General features: G+C 45.4%; 2 protein-coding genes across 2 annotated transcripts in view; one reads left to right on the top strand and one right to left on the bottom strand.

Annotated features, from left to right (window-relative positions):
* LOC138853740 (C-signal-like) overlaps positions 1–5,493 on the bottom strand; it is a 74,754-nt gene extending 69,261 nt beyond the window's left edge. Inside the window, exon 1 of the mRNA XM_070092154.1 lies at positions 5,070–5,493. Within this exon, the coding sequence (XP_069948255.1) occupies positions 5,070–5,201 (132 nt within the window). The 5' untranslated portion in view covers positions 5,202–5,493. The remainder of the gene's footprint in view (positions 1–5,069) is intronic.
* A 9,019-nt stretch (positions 5,494–14,512) lies between these two features.
* Positions 14,513–19,481, top strand: LOC138853879 (uncharacterized). Its single transcript, XM_070093413.1, has 3 exons — positions 14,513–15,550; positions 15,628–18,199; positions 19,449–19,481. The coding sequence occupies exons 2-3, from the start codon at positions 16,478–16,480 to the stop codon at positions 19,479–19,481; spliced, it is 1,755 nt and encodes a 584-aa protein (XP_069949514.1). The 5' UTR covers positions 14,513–15,550; positions 15,628–16,477.
* The last annotated feature ends 1,884 nt before the right edge of the window (positions 19,482–21,365 follow it).

The following is a 21,365-nucleotide window of genomic DNA, read 5'->3' as shown; positions in this document are numbered from 1 at the left end:
AGAACGTAACAATGACCAGAAAGAACGTAACAATGACCAACAGAAAGAACGTAGCAATGACCAACAGGAAGAACGTAACAATGACCAACAGAAAGAACGTAGCAATGACCAACAGAAAGAACGTAACAATGACCAACAGGAAGAACGTAACAATGACCAACAGGAAGAACGTAATGACCAACAGAAAGAACGTAACAATGACCAACAGGAAGAACGTAACAATGACCAACAGAAAGAACGCAGCAATGACCAACAGAAAGAACGTAACAATGACCAACAGAAAGAACGTAGCAATGACCAACAGAAAGAACGTAGCAATGACCAACAGAAAGAACGTAACAATGACCAACAGAAAGAACGTAACAATGACCAACAGAAAGAACGTAACAATGACCAACAGAAAGAACGAAGCAATGACCAACAGAAAGAACGTAACAATGACCAACAGAAACGTAACAATGACCAACAGAAAGAACGTAGCAATGACCAACAGAAAGAACGTAACAATGACCAACAGAAAGAACGTAACAATGACCAACAGAAAGAACGTAGCAATGACCAACAGAAAGAACGTAACAATGACCAACAGAAAGAACGTAACAATGACCAACAGAAAGAACGTAGCAATGACCAACAGAAAGAACGTAACAATGACCAACAGAAAGAACGTAGCAATGACCAACAGAAAGAACGCAGCAATGACCAACAGAAAGAACGTAACAATGACCAACAGAAAGAACGTAGCAATGACCAACAGAAAGAACGTAGCAATGACCAACAGAAAGAACGTAACAATGACCAACAGAAAGAACGTAACAATGACCAACAGAAAGAACGAAGCAATGACCAACAGAAAGAACGTAACAATGACCAACAGAAAGAACGTAGCAATGACCAACAGGAAGAACGTAACAATGACCAACAGAAAGAACGTAGCAATGACCAACAGAAAGAACGTAACAATGACCAACAGGAAGAACGTAACAATGACCAACAGGAAGAACGTAATGACCAACAGAAAGAACGTAACAATGACCAACAGGAAGAACGTAACAATGACCAACAGAAAGAACGTAACAATGACCAACAGAAAGAACGTAACAATGACCAACAGAAAGAACGTAGCAATGACCAACAGAAAGAACGTAGCAATGACCAACAGAAAGAACGTAGCAATGACCAACAGAAAGAACGTAGCAATGACCAACAGGAAGAGCGTAACAATGACCAACAGAAAGAACGTAGCAATGACCAACAGAAAGAACGTAGCAATGACCAACAGGAAGAACGTAACAATGACCAACAGAAAGAATGTAGCAATGACCAACAGGAAGAACGTAACAATGACCAACAGAAAGAACGCAGCAATGACCAACAGAAAGAACGTAACAATGATCAACAGAAAGAATGTAGCAATGACCAACAGAAAGAACGTAGCAATGACCAACAGAAAGAACGGAACAATGACCAACAGAAAGAACGTAGCAATGACCAACAGAAAGGACGTAGCAATGACCAACAGAAAGAACGTAGCAATGACCAACAGAAAGAACGTAGCAATGACCAACAGGAAGAACGTAACAATGACCAACAGAAAGAACGTAGCAATGACCAACAGAAAGAACGTAGCAATGACCAACAAAGAACGTAGCAATGACCAACAGGAAGAACGTAACAATGACCAACATAAAGAACGTAGCAATGACCAACAGAAAGAACGTAGCAATGACCAACAGGAAGAACGTAACAATGACCAACAGGAAGAACGTAACAATGACCAACAGAAATAACGTAACAATGACCAACAGAAAACGTAACAATGACCAACAGAAAGAACGTAGCAATGACCAACAAAGAACGTAACAATGACCAACAGAAAGAACGTAACAATGACCAACAGAAAGAACGTAATGACCAACAGAAAGAACGTAACAATGACCAACAGAAAGAACGTAGCAATGACCAACAGAAAGAACGTAGCAATGACCAACAGAAAGAACGTAACAATGACCAACAGAAAGAACGTAGCAATGACCAACAGGAAGAACGTAGCAATGACCAACAGGAAGAACGTAGCAATGACCAACAGAAAGAACGTAGCAATGACCAACAGGAAGAACGTAGCAATAACCAACAGAAAGAACGTAGCAATAACCAACAGGAAGAACATAGCAATGACCAACAGGAAGAACGTAGGAATAACCAACAGGAAGAATGTAGCAATGACCAACAGGAAGAATGTAGCAATAACCAACAGGAAGAACGTAACAATGACCAACAGGAAGAACGTAGCAATAACCAACAGGAAGAACGTAACAATGACCAACAGAAAGAACGTAGCAATGACCAACAAAGAACGTAACAATGACCAACAGAAAGAACGTAACAATGACCAACAGAAAGAACGTAACAATGACCAACAGAAAGAACGTAACAATGACCAACAGAAAGAACGTAACAATGACCAACAGAAAGAACGTAACAATGACCAACAGAAAGAACGTAACAATGACCAACAGAAAGAACGTAACAATGACCAACAGAAAGAACGTAGCAATGACCAACAGGAAGAACGTAACAATGACCAACAGAAAGAACGTAACAATGACCAACAGAAGAACGTAATGACCAACAGAAAGAACGTAACAATGACCAACAGAAAGAACGTAATGACCAACAGAAAGAACGTAACAATGACCAACAGAAAGAACGTAGCAATGACCAACAGAAAGAACGTAACAATGACCAACAGAAAGAACGTAACAATGACCAACAGAAAGAACGAAGCAATGACCAACAGAAAGAACGTAACAATGACCAACAGAAACGTAACAATGACCAACAGAAAGAACGTAACAATGACCAACAGAAAGAACGTAACAATGACCAACAGAAAGAACGTAGCAATGACCAACAGGAAGAACGTAACAATGACCAACAGAAAGAACGTAGCAATGACCAACAGAAAGAACGTAACAATGACCAACAGAAAGAACGTAACAATGACCAACAGGAAGAACGTAACAATGACCAACAGAAAGAACGTAGCAATGAACAGAAAGAACGTAACAATGACCAACAGAAAGAACGTAACAATGACCAACAGAAAGAACGTAGCAATGACCAACAGAAAGAACGTAGCAATGACCAACAGAAAGAACGTAGCAATGACCAACAGAAAGAACGTAGCAATGACCAACAGGAAGAGCGTAACAATGACCAACAGGAAGAACGTAGCAATGACCAACAGAAAGAACGTAGCAATGACCAACAGGAAGAACGTAACAATGACCAACAGAAAGAACGTAGCAATGACCAACAGGAAGAACGTAACAATGACCAACAGAAAGAACGCAGCAATGACCAACAGAAAGAACGTAACAATGATCAACAGAAAGAACGTAGCAATGACCAACAGAAAGAACGGAACAATGACCAACAGAAAGAACGTAGCAATGACCAACAGAAAGGACGTAGCAATGACCAACAGAAAGAACGTAGCAATGACCAACAGAAAGAACGTAGCAATGACCAACAGGAAGAACGTAACAATGACCAACAGAAAGAACCTAGCAATGACCAACAGAAAGAACGTAAAAATGACCAACAGAAAGAACGTAGCAATGACCAACAGAAAGAATGTAGCAATGACCAACAGAAAGAATGTAGCAATGACCAACGGAAAGAACGTAACAATTACCAACAGAAGGAACGTAGCAATGACTAACAGAAAGAACGTAAAAATGACCAACAGAAAGAACGTAGCAATGACCAACAGAAAGAATGTAGCAATGACCAACAGAAAGAATGTAGCAATGACCAACATAAAGAACGTAGCAATGACCAACAGAAAGAACGTAGCAATGACCAACAGAAAGAATGCAGCAATGACCAACAGAAAGAATGCAGCAATGACCAACAGAAAGAACGTAAAAATGACCAACAGAAAGAAAGTAGCAATGACCAACAGAAAGAACGTAGCAATGACCAACAGAAAGAATGTAGCAATGACCAACAGAAAGAACGTAACAATTACCAACAGAAAGAACGTAGCAATGACCAACAAAGAACGTAAAAATGACCAACAAAGAACGTAGCAATGACCAACAGAAAGAACGTAGCAATGACCAACAGAAAGAATGTAGCAATGACCAACAGAAAGAACGTAACAATTACCAACAGAAAGAACGTAGCAATGACCAACAAAGAACGTAAAAATGACCAACAAAGAACGTAGCAATGACCAACAGAAAGAACGTAGCAATGACCAACAGAAAGAACGTAGCAATGACCAACAGAAAGAATGTAGCAATGACCAACAGAAAGAACGTAGCAATGACCAACAGAAAGAACGTAGCAATGACCAACAGAAAGAATGTAGCAATGACCAACAGAAAGAATGTAGCAATGACCAACAGAAAGAACGTAAAAATGACCAACAGAAAGAACGTAGCAATGACCAACAGAAAGAATGTAGCAATGACCAACAGAAAGAACGTAACAATTACCAACAGAAAGAACGTAGGAATGACCAACAAAGAACGTAAAAATGACCAACAAAGAACGTAGGAATGACCAACAGAAAGAACGTAGCAATGACCAACAGGAAGAACGTAGCAATAACCAACAGAAATAACGTAGCAATGTTAGGTGCGAGTGAGACCTATTTAACATAAACCAATAGGCCTACTGCAATGTTAGGTGCGAGTGAGACCTATTTAACAAACCAGTAGGCCTACTGCAATGTTAGGTGCGAGTGAGACCTATTTAACAAACCAGTAGGCCTACTGCAATGTTAGGTGCGAGTGAGACCTATTTAACATAAACCAGTAGGCCTACTGCAATGTTAGGTGCGAGTGAGACCTATTTAACATAAACCAGTAGGCCTACTGCAAGGTTAGGTGCGAGTGAACCTATTTAACAAACCAGTAGGCCTACTGCAATGTTAGGTGCGGGTAGAACCTTCCTAAAGCGCCCAGTATACCTACATGAGCGTATTATAATGGTATAATTAGCGAGAATGTGTTAGGTCTACTGCAGTGACATTGTTTACATAGAGTAGTACTCACCATGGCCTTGTTAGGCTCACGACAGGTGGCTATCACCACACGCGGGGCAGATGGTGACTTAACCAGCTGCTTGACCATCTCCAGTCCCAGCCCTCTGCTACAACCAGTGATCATTACACTGCCTGACAACATCTTTATCTTTGAGTGTCCCTCTCTTACGTTTCTAGCGTTGTCTGCCTTTCTTCCGCCTTTACCGTTGTAATGTGTTTGCTGTCAGTGTCTGCCAGGTACTTATCTGAGAGTACCGTGTATCTCAGGAGGCGTTTACGTGAAGCTGGTGAGCAGGAACAACACATACGTCCTCCCCTTCTGCTAGTCAGTGAGCTACTGACGTCAGTCAAACTTCCTTCCCTGGGACTGGACTGGAAGCGATTCATCGCTACCATCCCGGCCAGTTAATGTACCCATTCTCTGCTCGTCTGTTGGTGTGAGCAGACGTGCGCCTGCTGCCCTCTCTCGGCAATTGAAAGACTTCCTGTTTTTTTCAATATGGCGCAGAGTGTAAGGAAGAGGGTAAATACTGTGGGCATCCAGCTGGTTCGCGGGGCGATTTTGCCGCAAGCTGCTCCTGTGCTGTTGCCATTAATCATCCGGGATACGTATGGTATACAGGATGAAGAATTGTATGGTGTAGAGCTTAATGGCGCATACAGGGTGTTTGTTAAGTTGTTGAGGACCAGGGTGTATGAGAGGCTGGTAGAGAAATACCAGGATGTGCGAGTGGATGTCAATTCTATGGTGAGTGTCCGCCTTCATGACGTCTCCAGGCATTATACATGGGTTAGAGTGCGAAATGTACCGTTTGAGGCTGATGAAACGGAAATACGCAATGATGACACTCTTCAGGTCACTTGTTCTAACTAGGCTGGAATATTGCTGCACACTAACAGCACCTTTCAAGGCAGGTGAAATTGCCGACCTAGAAAATGTACAGAGAACTTTCACGGCGCGCATAACGGAGATAAAACACCTCAATTATTGGGAGCGCTTGAGGTTCCTAAACCTGTATTCCCTGGAACGCAGGAGGGAGAGATACATGATTATATACACCTGGAAAATCCTAGAGGGACTAGTACCGAACTTGCACACGAAAATCACTCACTACGATAGCAAAAGACTTGGCAGACGATGCACCATCCCCCCAATGAAAAGCAGGGGTGTCACTAGCACGTTAAGAGACCATACAATAAGTGTCAGGGGCCCGAGACTGTTCAACTGCCTCCCAGCACACATAAGGGGGATTACCAACAGACCCCTGGCAGTCTTCAAGCTGGCACTGGACAAGCACCTAAAGTCAGTTCCGGATCAGCCGGGGTGTGGCTCGTACGTTGGTTTGCGTGCAGCCAGCAGCAACAGCCTGGTTGATCAGGCTCTGATCCACCAGGAGGCCTGGTCACAGACCGGGCCGCGGGGGCGTTGACCCCCGGAACTCTCTCCAGGTAAACTCCAGGTAATGTTTTCGAGTATTACGGGACCGTACACCTGGCACAGTCCGGCAAGTGGGTAGAAGACCAAACAAAACGTTACTCGTCAATCCTAACCAGCCTGATAAGAAGGGCAAAAAAATTGTATTATGAGAACAGATTATCCAACTTACGAGGTGATATAAAAAAGACTTGGAAGACCCTATCAGAAATTCTGGGAACAAAAAAGATATCACGACATAGCGAAATAAAATTAGCAAAATCAGATGAACCCCAACTCCCACCAACAGAAACAGCAAACAGACTCAATGATTTCTTCTCCACTATAGGTCAAAACCTTTGCCAATAATATCCCAAGCTTATATACCCCACCAAATGACTACCTCACTGGCAACTACCCGAACACACTGTTCCTAGCTCCGACTAACCCATACGAAGTCTCCCTTATTATCAACGCAGTGAAAAACAAGGCAGGAGATTTAAATACCTTACCACCCTTTATATACAAAAAAGCGTCACAAGTACTATCACCAATCATTGCAACACTCTTTAACAAATCCATTGAATCCTCCACCTTCCCTACAGTTCTCAAAATAGCAAGGGTCACCCCGATCCATAAAGGAGGAGACCAAACAGAGTTGAATAACTATAGGCCAATATCCAATTTACACCCTCTCTCAAAAATCTTCGAAAAATTAATTCATAAACGAATCTACTCCTACCTCATCTCTCATAACATTCTCAACCCCTGCCAATTTGGATTCAGGCCTAATAAAAATACTAATGATGCTATTATACACATGCTAGAACATATATACACTACGATAGAGAAAAAAGAAGTCCCACTGGGGATCTTCATTGACTTACGTAAAGCTTTTGATACAGTTGACCATGACTTGCTCCACGTAAAATTGTCACACTATGGTATTAGAGGGCACTCCCTCAACTACCTCAAGTCTTACCTCAGCAACAGAAGCCAATATGTGTACGCAAATGGGGCAAGCTCTTCCGCACAACCAATTACAGTTGGTGTCCCACAGGGAAGTGTCCTTGGCCCTCTTCTCTTTCTCCTATACATAAATGACCTACCAAATGCTTCGCAATTAATCTAGTGATACCAGTGAATAGCAGAATACAGTGTTGTAGTAGCAACTAACCAGTATTATAATGGTACTTAGTGGAGTGGAGTGACTTTCATTAGTTTCTTTTTTTTCTTGAAATATCAGACATATACTGTGAATTTCATATAACCTGTAGTTACCAGCGGTCGCAATATACACAACGAGAAGCAATTATTACTACAGAAAAAGCGTCCTTCCTCCAAAATTTGCACCAGTCAACTATAGTGATAATATAGCATTTATTGTGGTGGAGACGGAAAAAAAATAGAAAAGCTAGATACAGCGATTGATAAACAAGGGTTGAGGCTCGACCGTTCGTCATTGTAGGAGTTGCCAGCAGTCACCAGCTCTTCAACACGCAAGTTATACTTTTGTATCAATCAAATCACAGATTACTCGGGTAGATAATTTCCAGTAGATCCTTCATGTGTTAGCTCAAATCACCGACCAGTATGGTTTAAATAAGTGACCCACTGATCAGATCAGATCGACTGGTCCGAACCCTTGACTGGTCCGAACCCTGGACTAGTCCGAACCCTTGACTGGTCTGAACCCTTGACTGGTCCGAACCCTTGACTGGTTTCAAACGGTTTCGTTGGACAATAAAGCAGACTGTAAACGGATGGGGTTGTAGGCGCCCTTATAAACACAAACATTAAATATAAATCAGGAACGTGCACGGTAAGCTGTCCAATATACAAAAACAGTTAGAAACAGAAATACAAATAGCTAGAGCTTCATTTAAGGAGGTTATTAATAGAATATTCAAGAGGTTGCTAGTAGAATTGCAGTAAATCAACCATTCAAATCATTATGAAGCTGTGTGTAGTCTGTGGTCAGTCAAACAAACAGGCTTCCACATGCATAAATTGTCATTTTTGTGGAAATTGGTGTCATGCCCCTTGTGCAGATATCCAAGAACTAGCTACAAGCAGTATTAAAACAGGGAAGTGTTTTTGGGTATGCCCAAATGAGATAAATCTGTGGACTAAAATCACAAGGGTATTAAAAGAGGTCAACATCAAAGCTGCTTTCATAGAAAACCTGGAAGCTTTCTACAACAGATGGGAACATAAAAAGTCTGGGCTGAATGGTACTGCCCTTGATACTGGCCATGTAGTCAGAAACTGTAAGGCTGGAGATGATGTCCTGGTAGTCAGTAAATGTGGGGCTGATAGTGCTGTCCTGGGAGACAGTAATGGTGAAGCTGGAGGTGCTGTCCTGGGAGACAGTAATGGTGAAGCTGGAGGTGCTGTCCTGGGAGACAGTAATGGTGAAGCTGGAGATGCTGTCCTGGGAGACAGTAATGGTGAAGCTGGAGATGCTGTCCTGGGAGACAGTAATGGTGAAGCTGGAGATTTTGTCCAGGTAGTCGGGAATTATACGCAGGAAGGAATACATATAAATGACCTCATAGGGGACAGGAGCCATAGTAGGGAAACAAGTGTAGTCAAAGATAAGATAAAACCAATATTGCAAACTAGAAATACCGCAGGAAATAGCAAACAAGAGGACTCCACTAGCAATAGTGAGGATATATTACCAAAAACAACTGGTGGGAGCTCCATTGTTGGTGCTAGAGAGGATAGAAGTAAGACAGGGAAACATGCACCAACAGGGAATACAGTCACAGAAACCCAAGGCAAACGGAAACCAAGCCTGTGCACATACTATGCACTTGGTATCTACTGGCATGGGAAATCTGGAAAAACAGATGGGACGTGCAACTATGACCACCCTAGAAAATGCCATGCCCATATGACAACAGGAAAATGCAAACTCCCTTCCTGTAAGCTTTTTCACCCTGAACTGTGTACCTCTTCAGTACAGGAAAGACTGTGCTATAACTTAAATTGCCAGGCATACCATCTAAAGGGGACAAAAAGATACAAAACATCCAGGCCATGGGAAAACCTGGGTAGCCACAGCCACTCAAGAGGGAGAGGTTTTTTAGTGCCAGGAAGGAAAAAAAACTGGCAGGAAATGGCAGAAATCGTACACCAAATCCAGTCATTCCTGGAGTGGAACCACAGTCGATGGCCTCCACTCCAAACCAACAGATACAGATACTAATGCCGGAAAAAAAATCCCCCCCCCCAGTACCAACAATACCACCAGTCCGATAACATTCTTCTTGGCAAATATACAGGGTCTAAAGCCAGCAACAAACAACAAAATACCTTTCATACGTGGACTGCTTACAGAGGCAAAGGCAATGTTCGCGGCTTTCACTGAGACCCACATAAAGGATCACTTGGACAACGAAATATGGATCCCAGGTTACAACCAATACAGATGTGACAGAGTGAACAGGCAAAAGGGGGGGGGTTGGCCTGTACATTGCAGAGTCACTTGTTTGCACAGAACTGCTAAATGCCTCAAATGATGTAGTGGAAGTTTTAGCAGTAAAGGTCGAGAACCAAAACCTAGTCATTGTGGTAGTCTACAAGCCTCCGGATGCAACATCCCAGCAATTCCAGGAACAGCTGTTAAAAATTGACCACTGTCTGGAAAATCTTCCAGCTCCTGCACCCAACATCTTGCTCCTGGGGGATTTCAACTTAAGGCACCTAAAATGGAGGAATATAGCAAATAATATTGTTGCAGTAATAACACCAGGAGGCAGCTCTGATGAAAACTCACACTCACGCGAGCTTTTAAATCTCTGCACAAAATTCAATTTAAACCAGCAAATAATAGAGCCTACTAGACTGGAGAATACACTAGACCTCATCTTCACTAACAATGATGATCTGATAAGAAATGTCACCATATCAAAAACAATATACTCAGATCACAACATAATTGAGGTTCAGTCATGTATGCGCAGAGCCCCAGACCGACATAATGAGATTAGTCACGAGGGAGCATTCACCAAATTCAACTTCAATAATAAAAACATAAAGTGGGACCAAGTAAACCAAGTCCTAACCGATATAAGCTGGGAAGATATACTAAGCAACACAGACCCCAACTTATGCCTAGAACAGATTAACTCGGTGGCACTCGATGTATGCACAAGGCTTATTCCTCTAAGAAAAAGGAGGAGTAGATGTAAAATAGAAAGAGACAGGCGCTCCCTTTACAGGCGACGGAAAAGAATAACAGAGCGGCTAAAAGAGGTCAATATATCTGAAATGCGTAGGGAGACACTGGTCAAAGAAATAGCAAGCATCGAACTTAAGCTAAAAGAATCCTTTAGGAGTCAGAAATCGTGGGAAGAACTAAAAGCCATAAATGAAATCGAAAGAAACCCAAAGTATTTCTTCTCCTATGCCAAATCAAAATCGAGAACAACGTCCAGTATTGGGCCCCTACTTAAACAAGATGGGTCCTACACAGATGACAGCAAGGAAATGAGTGAGCTACTCAAGTCCCAATATGACTCAGTTTTTAGCAAGCCGCTAACCAGACTGAGAGTCGAAGATCAAAATGAATTTTTTATGAGAGAGCCACAAAATTTGATTAACACAAGCCTATCCGATGTTATCCTGATGCCAAATGACTTCGAACAGGCGATAAATGACATGCCCATGCACTCTGCCCCAGGGCCAGACTCATGGAACTCTGTGTTCATCAAGAACGTGATAGGGGCTATCACGAGCCTTTTCCATCCTATGGAGAGGGAGCATGGACACGGGGGTCGTCCCACAGTTACTAAAAACAACAGACATAGCCCCACTCCACAAAGGGGGCAGTAAAGCAACAGCAAAGAACTACAGACCAATAGCACTAACATCCCATATCATAAAAATCTTTGAAAGGGTCCTAAGAAGCAAGATCACCACCCATCTAGAAACCCATCAGTTACACAACCCAGGGCAACATGGGTTTAGAACAGGTCGCTCCTGTCTGTCTCAACTATTGGATCACTACGACAAGGTCCTAAATGCACTAGAAGACAAAAAGAATGCAGATGTAATATATACAGACTTTGCAAAAGCCTTCGACAAGTGTGACCATGGCGTAATAGCGCACAAAATGCGTGCTAAAGGAATAACAGGAAAAGTAGGTCGATGGATCTATAATTTCCTCACTAACAGAACACAGAGAGTAGTCGTCAACAGAGTAAAGTCCGAGGCAGCTACGGTGAAAAGCTCTGTTCCACAAGGCACAGTACTCGCTCCCATCTTGTTCCTCATCCTCATATCCGACACAGACAAGGATGTCAGCCACAGCACCGTGTCTTCCTTTGCAGATGACACCCGAATCTGCATGACAGTGTCTTCCATTGCAGACACTGCAAGGCTCCAGGTGGACATCAACCAAATCTTTCAGTGGGCTGCAGAAAACAATATGAAGTTCAACGATGAGAAATTTCAATTACTCAGATATGGTAAACACGAGGAAATTAAATCTTCATCAGAGTACAAAACAAATTCTGGCCACAAAATAGAGCGAAACACCAACGTCAAAGACCTGGGAGTGATCATGTCGGAGTATCTCACCTTCAAGGATCATAACATTGTATCAATCGCATCTGCTAGAAAAATGACAGGATGGATAATGAGAACCTTCAAAACTAGGGAGGCCAAGCCCATGATGACACTCTTCAGGTCACTTGTTCTATCTAGGCTGGAATATTGCTGCACACTAACAGCACCTTTCAAGGCAGGTGAAATTGCTGACCTAGAAAATGTACAGAGAACCTTCACGGCGCGCATAACGGAGATAAAACACCTCAATTACTGGGAGTGCTTGAGGTTCCTAAACCTGTATTCCCTGGAATGCAGGCGGGAGAGATACATGATTATATACACCTGGAAAATCCTAGAGGGGCTAGTACCGAACTTGCACACGAAAATCACTCACTACGAAAGCAAAAGACTTGGCAGACGATGCAACATCCCCCCAATGAAAAGCAGGGGTGTCACTAGCACGTTAAGAGACCATACAATAAGTGTCAGGGGCCCGAGACTGTTCAACTGCCTCCCAGCATACATAAGGGGGATTATCAACAGACCCCTGGCAGTCTTCAAGCTGGCACTGGACAAGCACCTAAAGTCGGTTCCTGACGAGCCGGGCTGTGGCTCGTACGTTGGTTTGCGTGCAGCCAGCAGTAACAGCCTGGTTGATCAGGCTCTGATCCACCAGGAGGCCTGGCCACAGACCGGGCCGCGGGGGCGTTGACCCCCGGAACTCTCTCCAGGTAAACTCCAGGCATGTGGGGGAGGGATGGAAGGCATTCAGGATCAATTCAGGGAGCTGGAGCACGGATCCGATTCCCTAGATCAAGAGCCCCTCACCAGCGTCAAGGAACCTCTCTTGAGGGGGGGGGGCTCTACTAAAAACCTGCCTTCTTAATGACTCCAATAACACCTACCAGTGAGCTGCTCTCTGATGGTCTTACCTGCCTGCCCTTCCCTGCGACCTAGCCTGCTGCCACCTTCTCCGGACTCAAGACCTCCCACAAGACCCCCCAATCAGAACCTGCTCCTTTCTCCAGTTCGCCCCACGAGCGCCTAGCTGCTGGGTTAAGCCCCGGCGCTTTACTACTGTGGGCACTCCTCTAATTTAGTTCAATATCTTTATTATGTACCCCTATACCCACTCCCCTCTAATGCTATGCTTGGCCTGTCCTGTCTTCGCCGCTCACCCCACAGGGGTCTTTCCTAAACTCTATTGTCTTGATACCAAGTCCGATATGTCAAGGAATGGCTGGACCAAGTGAGGTATAGTGAGAGGGTGGAAGCAGCAGGGCAGCAGCAGCAACAGCAACAGTGGCAGCAGCAACAGTGGCAGCAACAGCAACAGTGGCAGCAACTGCAACAGTGGCAGCAGCAACAGTGGCAGCAACAACTGCAACAGTGGCAGCAGCAACTGCAACAGTGGCAGCAGCAACTGCAACAGTGGCAGCGGCAACAGCAACAGTGGCAGCAGCAACTGCAACAGTGGCAGCAGCAACAGCAACAGTGGCAGCAGCAACAGTGGCAGTAGCAACTGCAACAGTGGCAGCAGCAACTGCAACAGTAACAGCAGCAACTGCAACAGTGGCAGCAGCAACTGCAACAGTGGCAGCAGCAACTGCAACAGTGGCAGCAGCAACAGTGGCAGCAACAACTGCAACAGTGGCAGCAGCAACTGCAACAGTGGCAGCAGCAACAGTGGCAGCAACAATTGCAACAGTGGCAGCAGCAACTGCAACAGTGGCAGCAGCAACTGCAACAGTGGCAGCAGCAACAGCAACTGCAGCAGAAGAAGTGGCAGCAACGGAAGTGGCAGCAGCAACTGCAACAGTGGCAGCAGCAACTGCAACAGTGGCAGCAGCAACAATGGCAGCAGCAACTGCAACAGTGGCAGCAGCAACAGTGGCAGCAACAATTGCAACAGTGGCAGCAGCAACTGCAACAGTGGCAGCAGCAACTGCAACAGTGGCAGCAGCAACAGCAACTGCAGCAGAAGAAGTGGCAGAAACGGAAGTGGCAGCAGCAACTGCAAGAGTGGCAGCAGCAACTGCAACAGTGGCAGCAGCAACAGCAACAGTGGCAGCAGCAACTGCAACAGTGGCAGTAGCAACAGCAACTGCAGCAGCAGAAGTGGCAGCAACGGAAGTGGCAGCAGCAGTGGCAGAAATGGCAGCAGCAAAAGTGGCAGCAGTAGCAGCAGCACAGCAGCGGCACACCAGCAGTCAGAATGATAACAAATTTCCACTACAGGCAGCACACTCCACCAATATTCAAAACTCTAAACCTACTCACCATACAAAACATCCATACTTATTACTGTACCTACTACATACATAGAACACTTAACTCTGACATAAACCCTCCCCTCAAACATCTTACCAACCTCAACAGAACACATGACCACAACACAAGGCACAGATCACTCTTTGATGTTCCTCGTGTCCATCTCACGCTATGCAAAAACTCAATGCCCATTGTGGAAATTTATTTGGTCCAAATAGTTCCACAGCTCAGATCCAGCATGAGCGTCTGGTCGTCTGAGCCGAGCGACCCTTAAACCCTCCCAAACAAGCAAGGCATTCTCTGGTTGGCGGTTGGTAAGCTTATTTAATTTATAGATTTACTCTTCGGGGAAGGAGTAGGTAGGTTTACTGGTAATACACTAATATTAGGTTTACTAAGGCATCTGTAGATAATGATAGAGTAGACCTAAGACCTTAACATAGGTAGTAATAGGCCGATAATGTAGGCAAACATTAGGATAAGTTAGCTAGGGAGAACTGGCAGCCCTAGCTTGAATGGCGGGGCGCAGGTCACAAAGACAGAATAGCGTCCTTCTTACGATAGACTTCGACTGGACAAGACGTGCCGTGAACATCAGGCGGCGCCCCCACGTGTCTTCACATCTGAGACCTGGGGAAATCTGGTAGAGACACCTCGATGTACCGTAGATGATCTCCTCCATCAGCCCATACAGTAAGACGAGATATTCACCCTTTCCCGTAGGATCTGGCCAGTGACTTAGGAGATCGTGAGTTGAGTTAACTGAGGGCTCGGCGTGCTACAGAGAGAGTATGCCCAGTAAGTACCAGCGTCTCAGAGTCGTCTGAAGCTAGCGTCTGAGTCTGCATAGTTATACTAGGGGATACATACCCTCTTGGATATAGGAATTTCTGAGGTGCAGGCAGGACACTAATAACGATTGAATATTGCAGGAATTAATGCTCCCGGTTGCACGTGGTTCCCAAGGGGAAGTCCAAGGGGGCTAAAGCTAGGCTTAGGAAGTTGAAGATCAGGATATATGCTGCAACACCAAGTAAGTTAGTCCTTTATACGTGCATGCAGGCGAGGTTTCTTGCAATACCAATCATTTGTGAAAAAATCTGTCCTATAAGCCACTTGTGAGGCTGAGGTACCCATCTCAGAGCTCGGTGTCAACAGAGTTTGCCAGGGTAGGCGACTCACTTGGAGGCAGCCCAGACAAATTTTCACAAAAGTGGTCCTTCGAAAACCGGATGTGGAATAGCTAGGTTAAGCTATCATAGCTAGGCCACAGTTAGGAACCAGTTTAACAAAGTTAGGTTAAGCTATCATAGCTAGGCCACAGGTTAAGCTATCATAGCTAGGCCACAGTTAGGAACCAGTTTAAAAAAGTTAGGTTTAAGTTAGCACACCTAGGTCAAAGTTACTCAGAGGCTAGGCCAAGCTGACTATACACAGAAGTTGTTATTTGCAGTAATTTACAGGCAGGCCAGGTAGGCTAGAGAAGCTTGTGAATTTAATTATTTACAGTGATTACAAGTAATCCAGAGTAGGAGACTTGTGTGTTAATTACTTACAGTGGATTTGCAAGGTAGCCACAGTTAGGCTAGGCTTGTGCAATATTTACAAAAGGTTATAGTAGCTAGGACAGATTTAACCTAGTTATTATTTACAGGGAGTTATAAAGCCAGGTTTAAGTTATAGCACACTAGCTAGGTTAGGATTTACCTTATCCAACCATCCACGCTAAACAGAGTAAGCTGGGCACAGTTAGGCCAAGCTGTTTACATACATTATTTATTTACTGTTTCACAAGTTGAATTGTTGAATTTGCTTGTGTTAACCAAGTGATTTAATTTGTACACTGCACTTTTATTGTGATTTTCATCATCTTTGATTCATGTTAATGTGGGATTTGTGAATTATACCTGAGACTAGGTTAAGTCCTGTAATTATTTGCTGGCATTGTACAGTTGAGTGCTAGATTAAGCTTTCACATCGATACACATTTTGATTGGGATTTGAGAGCTAACAGTGTACATTTTTGATTCATAGTAGAGTCAATATAACAAAGGGAATTGTTAAGCTTGTTGAGAAGCCTTAAGACTCGTTCATTCTCACCTAACACCGTGACGTGCTGTGGGGTGGACTGGGTAAAGTACAATTAGTGTCACACTCCTCATTAAACTTCGACAATGGCAGATGGGGGTTCAGGAGAGTCTGGTTCAGTGCTAACAAAATTAAAACGATCAGTAGCAGCATACAAAGGGCATCTGAACAGAACGCATAACAGGTGCAAGGCTACTTGCCAACGCAGTAATGTAGACTGCGATGATTTGCAGAACTGCTTGAAGAGTTTGGGGGAAAAGTGGGAAGCCTATGAACAAGCATTCTCAGCATATGAGCTACAGGCTATTGAGGATGAGGAATCCCAGGGAAGTCTTCAGCAGGCTATGGACGAATTCACTAAGGATGATGTAGATTGTCACCAGGAGATGAATATGTACAAAGATAAGTTAAGTACATTAAAGGCTAGTATTCCAAGGATGGTGTTGAACACCGCAGGTACCCCAAACAACCACACACCTGTCAATATGTTGCCCAAGTTGCCCCAGCTGAATTTACCAACGTTTGACGGAACCTTAACAGAGTACATTGGTTTCTGGGATCAGTTTAGAGCCCAGATAGATGACAGAAATGATTTGTCAGATGCCGTCAAGTTGCAGTATTTGCGGTCGCAACTCAAGGGTAAAGCCTTAGATCTGGTCCGGCACTACCCGATTACTGACGCTAATTACCAACATGCCAAAGACCAATTAGAAGACATGTTTGGCAACACTGAGGAGATAAAGGTAGCTATACTTTATCGGTTGTTGGATCTAGAGGCTTGCCGACATGACCGTCAAAGTCTAGAGAAGTTCCGTATTGAGATTATGAGCTTGACCAATAGTTTCAGAGATCTGCATGGTGAGAATGATTCAAAATGGGTCCTTAGCCAGGTGATTCAGAGGAAACTGGCTAGCACGACAGTGCATGAGTTACACTTAAAATATCGGACGAATAGGTTCACGATAAGCCAAATTATTGAAGGGTTAGGGGATCTCATATCTCACCTGAGCATAGGTCAGGGGGAGAAATTACCTACCAAGGAGAAGTCGGTCGACTTCCCCAGACATTCGAGAGATAGACCTAAACCACCTCCCACTAAAGTAGGCACGTATTATGCCCAGGGCGAGTCCTCCACCCACAGGGCCAAGGGAGAAGCCACTAAAGCGGCCAGTATGAGACGGTGCGTGTTTTGTGATGAAGAACACGCTAGTTCAGGGTGTTCAAGCTTCACCACCTATAACCAAAGGGTTCAACGGCTAAGAGAGTTGAGACTTTGTTTCAAGTGTTGTGGAGAACATTTTGCCAGGGACTGTAACACCATGCTCAGGGAGTGTCGGGGCTGCCGGAAGGGAAAGCACCACAGTGCACTGTGTCCTAATGATGCCGGATTAGCACAAGTTAAGGAGAGCAAACCGCAAGAAAGGGCGGAGAGCAAGAACAAGTCAGAAGTAACGATGAGTGTGGTGAGTACGGCACCGAGAATTTGTTCTGGTGAGCAATTTCAAGGCTCGGTGGCCTTGCCCACCATAATGGCGGTGGTCGCGAACGGGAAGAAGTCTGAAACAACCCATTTGTTCTTCGACAGTGGGGCACAGAGATCCTTCATAGCGGAGAGTCTAGCCACTAGGTTGAAGCTGGAGACAGTTGGTAAAGTTGACATGAAGGTGGAAGGGTTTGGTGGGGAAGTCCCACGCAGGTCTTATCCAGTAGTCAATGTGACGGTCAGGTTAGCCGGGCATCGACGGGAAATTTCAGCCTTGATGGTGAAGAGGCTGCCCAATATCATTACCACTAGGGGACTGGCTGAAGCAGTCAAACGTTTGAGGGAGTTGGGTGTGAAGCTAGCAGAACCAGACATTGCTACAGACAATGTTAGTAATGTAGGCATATTGGTAGGAGGGGATTACCTAGACGAGTTCGTGTCTACGAGAAGGGTTATCAAGGAAGGTGTGGGCCTGTACAGGACTCCAGCGGGGTACATCGTAGGAGGCAGAATACCAGCTCACTTCCCTGCGACCCCGGGAAAGGAGGGCTCTGGTATTACAGCGACTGAGGCTGTACTGGTGATGCAGATTGGTGTGCACGAAGGCCTGTCAGAGGCGCAAGTTGGCATATCCGACAGTGAGCCGGTCCATAAACTATGGGACCTGGATGTAGTAGGGATTAAAGGTGACCAGCCGCCCCCCGAACACGAAGAGACGTATCGAGATTACTTGAACCATGTGCAGTTCAGGGACGGGCAGTATTGGGTGCGACTCCCATGGAAACCGGGCCACCCAACGCTGCCCACTAATTTCAAGAGGGCACGTGGTCAGTTGAATTCATTGGTGAACAGCCTGACCAGGAAGGGTCTGGTGGGGAAATATGATGATATTATTAAGGAACAGCTGGCCCTTGGGTTCATCGAGAAAGTGCCCAATGCCAGCCCTGGGGAAAACACCTATTATCTTCCACACATGGCAGTCACCAAGGAGTCGGTAACCACTCCCATCAGAGTAGTCTTCAACTGCAGCTCGCAGGCGAGTCCCCGAGAGCCATCGTTGAACGACTGTCTGCTCACAGGGCCCTCCCTGACGCAGAAATTAGCAGATGTGTTGTTGAGATTCAGGACGGAACAGTACGCCTATGCGGCAGACATTAGCAAAGCCTTCCTACGTATTGGGTTGCAGCCACAGGATAGGGACTACACAAGGTTCTTGTGGCTGGCTAACAGGGAGATGCCCAAGCAAGGGTATGATACCTATAGATTCAGGGCAGTGTTGTTTGGTGCCACTAGTTCACCATTCCTATTACAGGCTACCATAGACTACCACCTTGTGAACTGTAACAGCCCGCTTAAAGAATTACTGAAGACCCTATTTTATGTAGACAACATGCAGGGTACCACCTCAGATGAAAGGCTGTTGATGGATATTTACCGAGAGTCTAATCAGGAGATGCTCTCAGCTAACATGCCATTGAGAGAATGGGTGACAAACAATCCAACGTTGCGGGGCATGGTGGAACATGACTATACTGGCTACTCAGTGCCTGAGGTAACATCGGTGTTGGGACTAGAGTGGGAAGTCAAGGAAGACAGACTTAGGCTAAAGAGGAAGCCTGATGGGGAAGGGAAGCTGACCAGGAGGTCTTTGCTGAGCAAAGTGCAGACTGCCTTCGATCCTTTGGGTTTGTTGACACCCATCACCATTCGAGGGAGGATGCTAGTACAACAGACCTGGGAGCTGAACCTAGGTTGGGACGACCCACTGCCAGAAACAGTCTGCCAGGAGTGGGATCTGGTTAACAAAGACCTAGCGGAATTGCACGAGTTCACATTCCCCAGGTCCATCGGGTGCACCGGGCGGGATTATGACTTGCACGTCTTTTGTGATGCCTCCTCCAGGGCCTATGGGGCAGTAGCGTATTTGGTGGCCGGGGACCAAGTCAATCTGGTCACCAGTCGTGCGCGGGTGACACCCCTGAAGGATTGCTCGATCCCAAAGCTAGAGCTCACAGCGATGTTGCTGGGAGCAAGACTGGGTAAGTACGTAGAGGAGGTGTTAAGTAATCTGAGGGTGACACACACCTATGTATGGACAGACTCGGAGGTGGCCTTACACTGGGTCCAGAATGACAGGTCTAAGCTCCCCTATGTCAGGAATCGGGTAAAGGAGATACGGGAACTACAGTCAACGTCAACAATTCTGTATGTGCCTACAGATCAAAACCCAGCCGACCTGATAAGCCGAGGGGTGACACACAGAAAGTTGAGTAAAAGCGAGCTTTGGTTCAAAGGCCCAGACTGGTTACCGGCAAGGGATTGCTGGCCGGAGCAGAAATTCGTGGAGACAATCAGCAGCATAGTACATTTCGCGGGGGAACACGACACTGAATTATTTGACCCCAGGCGCTACTCCTCGTGGAGAAAACTTATAGGAGTCACGGAAATGGTATTTCGATTCGTGAGGAAGCTGCATGACAAGGTAAGCCAGGGTCGACAGTTGTCTCTAGTGGGTCCCAGAGAATATTGGATAAGGCAGTACCAAAGGGGGAGGTTTCCAGGAGTGCTGGAAGTACTTGCGACCCGGCAGCAGGTTATGGCGTCAGGACGCGTGTCCAACGATGACGACTCAGGGAACAGCAAATTGGTTCACTCATTGGGATTGTTCCTAGATCATGCGGGGCTAATAAGATGCAGGGGAAGAATACAAAACTCTGAGCTCAGCTATGGGGCCAAACATCCCGTGCTGCTGGGAAAGGAGGGATGGGCGACAGAGCTATTGATACAAGATGCCCATCAGAGGACCTTACATGGGGGGTTTGGAGATACCCTCACCTGCCTACGTCAGAATTACTGGGTACTGAAGGGTCGAGCTGCCGTCAAAAGGGTGCTAAAGAGTTGCACGGTCTGCCGGCGGTACGATGGGAGGACCCTACCCTACCCAGGTCCACCACCGCTGCCTCAGGAGCGGGTACATAGTGACAGGCCCTTTGAGACTGTAGGAATAGACTATACGGGGGCTATCACATTGAAGAACCCAGGAGACGTTAAGGAGGGCCCTCAGAAAGTATATGTCTGCCTGTTTACCTGTGCCACTACTCGAGCGGTGCATTTGGAGTTGGCAGAAGATATGACGACAGAGACTTCCGTGAAGTTGTTCAGGAGGTTTACTGCCAGATTCTCGTGCCCGCGATTGATTATCTCGGACAATGGCACAAGCTTTAGGGCGGCCGATAAAGTTTTCAGGAATCTTAGGGACAACGGAGAAGTACGAGAACACCTGAAGAGAATAGAGTGTGAGTGGAGGTTCATAGCTCCCAGGGCACCCTGGCAAGGGGGATTCTATGAACGCATGGTGGGCACAGTCAAAAGGTGCATTCGGAAGGTCTTGCACGGCAGGAGGGTGAGCTGTGATGAACTGAGGACAGTGTTAGTTGAGATAGAGGCAAGAGTTAATAACAGGCCTCTGACCTACGTACAAAATGGGATTG

The sequence above is a fragment of the Cherax quadricarinatus genome, chromosome 3 (genome assembly GCF_038502225.1).
Source record: "Cherax quadricarinatus isolate ZL_2023a chromosome 3, ASM3850222v1, whole genome shotgun sequence".
NCBI lineage: Eukaryota > Metazoa > Arthropoda > Malacostraca > Decapoda > Parastacidae > Cherax > Cherax quadricarinatus.
The sequence above is the reverse complement of the archived record's forward strand: the minus strand, read 5'-3'. Positions and strand labels throughout refer to the sequence as shown.

Coding starts and splice junctions, on each gene's coding strand:
- LOC138853879 (XM_070093413.1), top strand. CDS start 16,478: ATGGCAGATGGGGGTTCAGGAGAGTCTGGTTCAGTGCTAACAAAATTA. Junction 18,200..19,448: donor CCACTAGGGGACTGGCTGAA/GCAGTCAAACGT, acceptor TGTTGGGACTAG/AGTGGGAAGTCAAGGAAGAC.